Genomic DNA, 9,653 nt, shown 5'->3' with positions numbered 1-9,653 from the left:
GGACTTCTAAAAGCCATAACAGCATATTAATAGAAGTTGCAGCATTTTGCTGACTTCATCAGTAGTTCAGCACCGTGAAGCTGGTGAAAGGGCTGGATAAAATGAAGCACATGGATGTATCAAAAGGTTTGGGGACATTGGTGACCAACATTTATATTTTCACTTGCTGGAGTGGAATTGGTTGTCTGCGTTCATCATCTCTCTCTGTGCTTCTGAGAACTGAGGCTGGATGGCTTTAGAAGCCATTTAAACTGCCTTTTTGAGATGCAGCTTCTGAAAGCTTTGTGCTTATCCAGTGACTGTTTAAAACAAACTACAGAAGCACAGGCTCTATCTGCACATTTCTGTGCCTTCTCTGTGAAACTTTAAATTTGCGCCCCTTATGTTGATCTGTCTCTGCCCCAGTGAGTCTCAAATTACTTTTCTGAGCAATGAGGCAAGATCAAGGGAAGGAATGGGGAGAGGGTCCCTGTTAGGGCAGTCTGTAGCCTGGTGATTGGATTTCTCTCCAAGGCTGATCTAAGGAAAGAAAATTAATTTGCTCAGCTGTTCAAAAGGAGCCAGGAGAAAAGAGAGCTGCTGTCAGTCTGTCTGGTGTTATCTGCAGAAAAAGCATTATATGCCATTCTCTCTGTGAATAATCTGATTCTGTAAGTTTGTGTTTGAGCATGTGTCAGAAACCCATCTTTTGATGGACTCTTTCAGGAAAGTAGGTAAGGGGAAATACAGTTACTCCACATCATCAGCTGTTCAAAAGGAGCCAGGAGAAAAGAGAGCTGCTGTCAGTCTGTCTGGTGTTATCTGCAGAAAAAGCATTATATGCCATTCTCTCTGTGAATAATCTGATTCTGTAAGTTTGTGTTTGAGCATGTGTCAGAAACCCATCTTTTGATGGACTCTTTCAGGAAAGTAGGTAAGGGGAAATACAGTTACTCCACATCAAATTAAGGAGGCACTCCCTGAGGCTGTAAATAACTCACTTTGGTGCATGTGCCAAAAAGAAACTTTCAGAGTGGTTTTGAGGTCAAAATGTTGTGTTATGCGTGATGTTTTGGTGCCCCCTTTGCAAAGCAGCTGAGCCACCAGAAAGTCCAGGTGGGAAACATCCTTCACTGACACTAGACTCCAAGCACTCCCGTCATTTTGGGTGCTGACATACTTCTCAGGATCTATCTGCAAAAAAGTATGAGTCTGCAATCACGTCTCTGTCCCAGCCAAACCACTTTTAAAATTATGTCGTTTCCAGTGAGGCACGTTCTGTGAATGTGTTGTTCGTTGTGGTACATTTGATATGTGAGGAGCTCAACAGCCTTATTCAGTACAGCAGTAACAATGTCTAGAACATTTGTAATGGAAAAAAGGCATGCAAGATGTCAGTCCAGCTGCTGCTGGAGTCATGCATGGGTTCTTGGGCAGGTTCTTGTAGTGAGGCATTGTCTTCACTGTCACTCTGAGCAGGAACAATGTTCAGTTTTGCATTTATTTCAGAGCTGTTTGGACCATGAGCTTAGACAGGACCAATAGTGATGGTGCAAATGTATGTGAGGGACTGATGGGCCCTGGACATTTCCCATCTGGACAGGGAAGCCCCAGTGTAAGCAAACTGGTGCTAGACAGTCCTTCATTCCCCTGGGGTATAGGGCCAAGGGCCACTGATGTTGCCATTTTGTAGTTCTCCTGGCATTCCCATTCAGTTTCAGCTCTTTTAGAGGCTGTTCTGCTTTAAATATTTTTTTAAATTGCTTTTTAGCTAAGCCAGTACCTGACAGCATGGGCTGACACTTCAGTTTCAGTCAGGCATGTGTAGTGAATCCAGCCAAAGGATGCTTGACTCAGATGAAGTGTACTTACCCTCTTTCACATGCATTTTACTCTGTTGAGTTTAAGCACAGAACTGGCAACTCAGCAGCAGAACCTGATCTGGAAGGTTCAAATCCCCTCTTTCTTTGAGGCCATATTCTGAAGGACTTTAGAAACATTGCTCAGCCTAAGACAAGACATTCGCCTATCATGGAAGCAAAGCAGTGCGTGCATTCCAGAGCATGGGGAGGTAACGTGGTAAGTGACTAATGAGACTTGTCTTCCCTACCTGTATTTATAATGTAAACAGGACATTCCAGTTCCCTAGTCCCAAGCACCACCACTTCCGACTCTCACGCTCGACAGGGTTATGATGCTAGGGGACGCATGCTGGATTGGAAGGATCCACTTGGTTCGTCTGAAAATACAGATCCATATGTGGCAGTTTCATCCCATAATCATCAAGACAAGAAGGGTAAGGCCTTGGAAATTACATCCTGTGGTGAGGAGGGAGGGGGAGGAAGACTAAAGTGTAACTGCTTCCAGCTGGCTCAGAGTAACATGTAACAAAACTCCTGTGCTATAATTAAAAGCTTGTCGTGAAGCTGAATCTCAGACTCAGTCCTAGATTCACTGCCTGAGGAAACCACACAAAACAAACAGAAGCATATGCCTTTACACAGTGTATTGCGCATGTGTATGGGAAGGAGGGAAATAGTGGGCATTTAGCTCTCTTTAAATTTGATCTGCCCTGTTCTCTGTAAGAACAAGATCTGTAGCTTCCCATACTTCTTAAGGGTGCACTTTTATATTGCCTTTGTCAAGGAAACTTCACTGTCTGACCATTCAGGAGCCACTCTGTCAGTCCTCAGCTTGGACCGAAGCCCCTTCACAGCTACTCACATCACATTCACACTGTCAGACCATTTCTCCTTACCAGCTTGACCCTAGGTTTGCCACAGCAGAGTCTCAGACAGCCAGATCCTTAAAATTATTTAATTGTGGCGCAGTAAATTACAAAATAGCAGCTTGGGCTGGTGTCTCCAAGGAGGGACCCCAAACAAAGGAACCCCTGGGCTTTTATCCCCTTACAGTCATGTGTGGGAAAGCCTGAGGGTAGTAAGCTTCTGCTGTGTCTCTGACTGTTTGGTCACCTGGTTAGCACCTCGGGTCCCTGTTATGCAAAGGGCTGGCTGTTCATAGCCTCTTGTCTCTGGCTCAGGCTCACACTACTGCTGCACACCAATGTATTCATGGCTACACTGAGGGTATTCCTCAACACCTTTGTCTTCATTACCAGGTCAGCACAGCAGATCTCAGCTAATTTCACATTACTTGCATCTCTTGACAACAGATAGAGATAAAGTTAGAGAATCACAGAATCAAAGAATCATGAAATGACTTGGGTTGGAAGGGATTTTAAAGATCATCTCATTCCAGCCCCCCTTCCATGACCAGGGACACCTTCCACTAGACCAGGTTGCACAGAGACCCATCCAGTCTGGCCTTGAACACTTCCAGGGATGGAGCATCCACAACTTCTCTGGGCAACCTGTGTCAGCATCTCACCACCCTCACAATAAAGAATTTCTTCCTAATATCTAAACTAAACCTGCCCTCTTTTCAGTTTGAAGCCGGTACCCCTTGTCCTATCACTGCAAACCCTCATAAAAGTCCCTCTCCTGCTCTTTTGTAGTCCCCTTTAGGTACTGGAAGGCTGCTATAAGGTTTCTACAGAGCCTCTTTTCCCCAACCTGAACAACTCCAGCTCTCTCAGCCTGCCTTCATAGGAGCCATGCTCTAGCCCTCTCATCATCTTCATGGCCCTCCTCTGGACTCACTCCAATAGGTTGATGTCCTTCCTGTGCTAGGATTTCCACAGCTGGATGGCACACTCAAGGTGGAGTCTCACCAGAGCAGAGTAGAGGATCAGAATCACCTCCCTTGACCTGCCGGCCACACTTTTTGATGCAGTCCAGGATACTGTTGGCTTTCTGGGCTACAAGTGCATATTGCTGGCTCTTGTCCACCTTTTCATCGACCAGCATCCTCAAGTCCTTTTCTGCAGGGATGTTCTCAATCAATTCATTCTCCAGCCTGTATTGATACTGGGGGTTGCCCCAGCGTGCAGCACCTTGCACTTGGCTTTGTTAAACCTCTTGAGGTTCCCATGGGCCCACTTCTTGAGCTTGTCCAGATCCCTCTGGACAATCCATGACATCCCATGTCCATTGCACCACACAGCTTGGTATTGTCTGCAAACTTGTTGAGGGTGCACTCAATGCTGTCATGTGATTGGTGAAAACACTTAATATCACTGGTCCCATTATGGACCCCTGGCAGACACCACTTGTCACTGATCTCCATCAAGATATTGAGCCATTGACCACTACCCACTAGATGTGACCATCCAACCAATTTCTTACCCACTGAACTGTCCTCTGTTGGGGAGGACCATGCCAAAGACCTTACAGAAATCCAGATACGTGATGTCTATAGGCCTTTCCTTGTCCACCAATGAAGCCTCTCCTTCGTACAAGGCCACAAGTTTAGTCAGACAGGACTTGCCCTTGGTGAAACCACGCTGACTGTACCAAATCTCCTTGCTGTCTTTCATGTGCCTTAGCAGAACTTCTAGGAGGATCTGTTCCATGATCTTCCCAGGCACCGAGGTGAGGCTGCCAGGCTGGTAGTTCCCAAGCTTCTCCTTTCTACGCATTTTAAAGATGGGACAGTGTTTCCCTTTTTCCAGTCACCTGCGACTTCACCTGACTACAACACATTTCAAATGTCATGGAGAGTGACTTGGCAATTACATTAGCTAATTCCCTCTGGACTCTGGGATGCATTTCATCAGGTCCTATAGACTTACATACTTTCAGGTTCCTGAAGCGAACCTGAACCTGATTTTCTCTTACAGTGGGAGGGACTTTGCTCCTCCAGTGGACCGTCCACCTGAGAGGTGTGGGAAGAGAGGTTGCCAGTGAAAACTGAGGCAAAAATGTTGTTGACTATCTCAGCCTTCTTCTCATGCTTTGCAGTTTGCCCTTGGGGACACTTTCTTTGACCCTCCTTTTCTGGCTTACATACTTATAGAAGCTCTTCTTGTTATTCTTTGCATCCATTGCCAAGTTCAGCTCCAACTACACCTTGGCCTTCCAGACTCCATTCCTATACAATTGGACTGTGTTCCTTTACTCTTCCCAGGATACCTGAGCCTGCTTCCACTGCCTATTCTTTTCCTTCTTGCCCTTTACTTTGGACAGCAGGTCCCAGCTCAACCATGCTGGTCTCTTGCCTTCTTTGTTCCATTTCTTTCACCTGGGTTTTGCTAGCTCTTCCATTTTGGAAGGCACCCTTAAAGATACGCCAGCTCTGTTCTGCTCCCTTGTTTTTGAGGGCAGTTTCCCAGGGGGTCCTATTGAATTTCTTGAAGAGCTGAAAGTTTGCTTTCCTAAAATTCATGGTCCTGATTTTACCTAACCCATATGGCTGAGGACTGTGAACTCAACCAGTGCATGATCACTGCAACCCAGGCTGCCTCCAATCTTGACATCACTGGTCAGCTCACTTAAGCTGTTGACTATCAGATCCAGTATTGCAATATAGATACTGATGGTCTGCTCTAGTATAACCGTTGAAATAAAACTGAGCGTAGTCCTAGCCATTGGGCCTTGGTCCCATGGTTTTCAGTGAGACCTGAGCATCAGATAATTGCAAAAGTTGGTCGTTAGTGTATTTTAAAAGATATATAGGTGACTGCTGGTGGTGAGAGATTCTGTGTTGCATTTTTAAAGTACCAAAAGGTTGGGATTTAGATGTCATTTCACAGTGTTCAGACTTGTGCTGAATCACAGTTGGGTCTAATACAAGCCCTGTCCTTTGGCCTCCAGTTCCCCTTCACTATACATGTGGAGAATTACGCAGAGAATTGTCTAAATTTGCCACTTGAACATACTTAGAGAAGAAGAATCTTTTATATCAGGATAGTGATGCTCCTAATTGCATCTTGATCCTCATCATTCTGCCAGTTCCTTTTAATCTGTATCTCAAAGAGTTTAAAAGGGGAGTTGGGTTCAAATAACTCCATGGCCTAGAGAGGTCTGAACCCTTGTTATTCTCCTCCAGGGTGTTCTTAGACTGCTTCTGTCAATCTCTGTTGGAGATGTTTCACTCTGTGTGGACTAATTAAATATGCAATGGGTCAGAAGAAAGATGGGTATGAGCAAAACTCACTTACTGAATGGTTAGGGAACTCACCAGAGGCAAGAACACACATGAGCTCCAGTCCTTTCTGCTATGAATACTTGATATAAAACACTTAAAATATTAATTGAAATGTGGATTCCAGTCTCTATTGTTCATGCATTTTACATGAAAAACTCATTAGACAAAAGAATCAGCTGTTCCCAGAGATGCTACTGGCATGCCAGACCTGATGCTTTGCATTGTCTGCCCAAACTAGTAGGTTACTAAATCATGTTCCTTCCCCTCTGTCTGACCCAGTGAATCTTGAATTCCCAATATTGGCTATGGAGACTTTCAGCAGGGCGTGATGAAGACATTAACATCACAGAACAATCATCATCAGAGCTGCATAAACAGCTTGTGTCCATCCAGACTCAGACTGTGACCTCAGTGCCTGTTATTTGCAGCAGACCCAGATATATGGTGCCTCTGACAGTTCTGGAATGTCTGTCTTTTCGCACTGAGCTCTCCAGGACTGACCTAGAAGAGCCTTCACAGTTCCTAATCATAAAGGCAATGGGCATCACCTGGCAGGCCCAGCAGAGGTAAAGCCTAAAGCACTTTTCCAGTTGAGGAGGCCAGTCAAATTGACAGGAGATGCAGTAAAATTTCTTGAGATACCTAGTAGCCTCAGCTTTTAGGCTTGTGGCAGGAAATGGAATATGAAAATTAAAATTCCCTCAGGAAGATAATACAAACTTGTCTGCCCCCTCTCAGCTTACTAGCTTTTTTCTATAAAAAATGGGAGGAAATTGCTGTTTGCTCTTCTGCCTTCAACTGGGTTTTAGAAATGGCCTCTGAAAAACTTTTTTGTAGGACTTGATACTGTAGACTTTCTGGGAGAAAAACTGCAAATCTAAACCAATAAAAGTTAATTTCTAGAACTTGACCAGAGTTACAGTTAAGCACAGAGCCTCTTTGCACCCTGCAGACCTGTGGGCTGCTGAGTTGTGGCAGAGGAATAATTTCAGGTGGCCGCAATACTCAGACTCAAAAGCATAACTTTGGGTGCAGTCCCTGAGGATGCTGAATATTAAACTCAGACTCCCAATTCCTATTTAAGCTCAGTTTGATAAATCATCCTCATTTTTTTAAACACCTCAGCCCTTGCTCTTCAGCTGTAGAATGGCAATCAGAAAAAGTGGTTTCTGGGTATGACTTAGGTAGAAGAGAGAAGGCAGATAAACCTGCATGCCCAATGGTGGTATGCGATTTACCTAGCACTCCTCTTTCCTCTCAGCAATAAATCAGTGATAATTCTGAAAACCAAAAAAAAGAAGAAAAAGACTTTTTTTCTTTCTCTGTTCAGTCTGGTAGTAACACCTCTTATTCAAAATGCTTCCGGTGAGAGGACCTTTCTTAGAAAGTCCACTGTTCCCTCTTCTGAAAGTAACTGGTATCTTTCTCTTGTCCACCCTGAAAGAGAGGGATGTCATCAAGCAGATTTAAGAAAGAAGGAAGATCAGAAAGAAGGAAGGAAGGGAGGGATCCTTGAACCCAACTCTTCGGCTGGTGTCACAAAGGAGACTGCTGTCAGAAACCACTGATAGTGGAAGATCTGGCCTTTTATGTACCCAGAGCAATGCAGAGATGTGTATGCATAATGGCACTGTTTGTTATGTGTGGGTCCCTGCTTCATAAATCTTTTGCGAAGCAATGCCTAATAGATGGAAAGCTAGCTCTTAAAAGCATCTTGTATGCCAGTAGCAGCTTTCAGAAGAGCATGCAGTGAAAATATTAATAAATGTATAGCTGTTGGATTCCAACAATTTTCGCTTCAATTCACTGACTGCTGAGGTAGCTTACGTTCAATATTTCCTCCCCAGGGAGTGATTGTTACCAAAGAGCCTTAGTAGCACTTGACTGGGTCATTTAAATTTCATGTAATCTTTGGTGCCTGATTATGAATACTGACAAAGCTGGAAGCAGTCTACACCAATTGAAACAATGGCGGCAGAGGTGACCGCATGGTTGTTTACCATTACCATCTACTTGTGTGTTCCTACTCCTTGCCTTGCCCAGTCAGAGCCAATTGGCTTCAAAATTGCTACTGAGTTGTTGTTTTGAAAGGGCAAAGGAAAGAGTTTTTACACAAAATTAAAATAGGAAATGTTATGCTTACTGTCCTTTTATCATGTTTTTTTGCTTTTGCTGTGGTTTCTTTTGCTTTTACACATTCACAAAGAAAAGGTATTCTTTTGTTCACATTTACTTCTTGTTTTGCAAGGTGCTTTGTGTTGTTCTTCATTGGTTGTGTCTAATCCCTTGAACAGTGTTTTCTTTCTTTTTCTGTGCTCATAAATGACTCCTTACTGATTGTACTAATTATACAGAATCCACTTGCTACTTTCTTTTCTGTAACATCGTTGCTTTGATGATGTCACATGTCTCCATATGCTTCACTTTTAATTCAGTGCAGGCATCTTGGGGAATATCTATGGGGGCGTGAAGAGGGGGTTCTTTAAAAGGGTTGACTCATGAGAATGTGACATTTGTGTGCCACAGCTTTAGTAGCTAAATATACTCTGGAACTGTCGTTTCTGAGCTACATCACATTTCTTGTCAAGATGAAAATGTGTAGTGCAACCCATAGAGTGGGAACTGTGCGTTGCCATCCCACTGGCATTTCCATTTTGGCCATTAAGGAATCAGACTTTCCTATTGCAGAAAAGAAAAATCAGCTCTGATTGGGCAAACTGCACCCTTCTTTCTTATTCTCCCCTCACCTTCTCCCAAGAAAAGAATAGAAAACAAAACAAGTTTTAGAGTATGTTTACATTTTGTTTTCTTTCTTGCTGTGTTTTAGTGTTAATTTCATTGTGTGTTTCTCACTTTTGTTGAAACAGTTTCCCTAACCTTGCTGTCTAACTTTCCCCCCCTGCTGCCATTGTACGTGGTCTTCCTCCCTCCAAGTCACAGTCATGAAACTCCTCCTGTGGAGTGCTCCAAGGCTTTACCCCAGTAGTGCCATAGTGCTGTGTCTCACTGTTGTCCTACTAACGAAGGGGGGAGTAGAGATGTACAGCTCTTCGGCAGGCCTACATGAAGAAAACAAGGTGATTTTCTTCAAAAGTAGCTGGCCTTGTCCCTCATTACCCTGCTGCCCTTCTCTGCTGCTTCCTGTCCTTCCTGCCTCCCTTCAGAAATGCCTCATGCTGGGGTCATTAGCACAAATGTAGCTAACAGCGCGGTTTTCTTACTCGCTCCATATTTGCCTGGAGCCTGCCTTTTAATCAGACTTTTGATAAATTGATTGCAAATACAGCTTACAGTTTCGTGGTTCTGCTACAGCTGCTTTCCCGCAGCATTCAGGTGGACGTGGCTGAGCTGGACAGTGAGCTACACAAAAGTGTAGCATTGCTGAGAGCAGGCTTTAATGTTTGTATTCATACTTGTTTCAGCACTCATTAGGTGAAGACTATGTGGTGGTATCTCCTTTCCTTAACAAGTCTTTTGTCAATATCCATGTAACAAAGGTAAAAAATAAAAGGTAAAAAGAAGTGAGATGTTATGAACATGGTTTACAGAGTTTAGAGTTGCTGGTTTATTTGGATGTCAAGAGTCCTCCTTCAGATAAAGGATCTGGTAGCACCTATTATTTTTTA

The 9,653-nt window shown here is 43.9% G+C and overlaps 1 protein-coding gene across 1 annotated transcript in view; it reads left to right on the top strand.

Annotated features, from left to right (window-relative positions):
* The window catches only part of SEMA6A (sema domain, transmembrane domain (TM), and cytoplasmic domain, (semaphorin) 6A), a gene marked incomplete at both ends in the record, with an annotated part of 57,588 nt that overhangs the window by 29,688 nt on the left and 18,247 nt on the right, over nucleotides 1-9,653 (top strand). The window contains one exon of the mRNA XM_009070918.1: nucleotides 2,111-2,275. Within this exon, the coding sequence (XP_009069166.1) occupies nucleotides 2,111-2,275 (165 nt within the window). The remainder of the gene's footprint in view (nucleotides 1-2,110; nucleotides 2,276-9,653) is intronic.

Source organism: Acanthisitta chloris, unplaced genomic scaffold (genome assembly GCF_000695815.1).
Source record: "Acanthisitta chloris isolate BGI_N310 unplaced genomic scaffold, ASM69581v1 scaffold5260, whole genome shotgun sequence".
Lineage (NCBI taxonomy): Eukaryota > Metazoa > Chordata > Aves > Passeriformes > Acanthisittidae > Acanthisitta > Acanthisitta chloris.
This window is presented reverse-complemented; position numbering and strand designations above follow the sequence as displayed.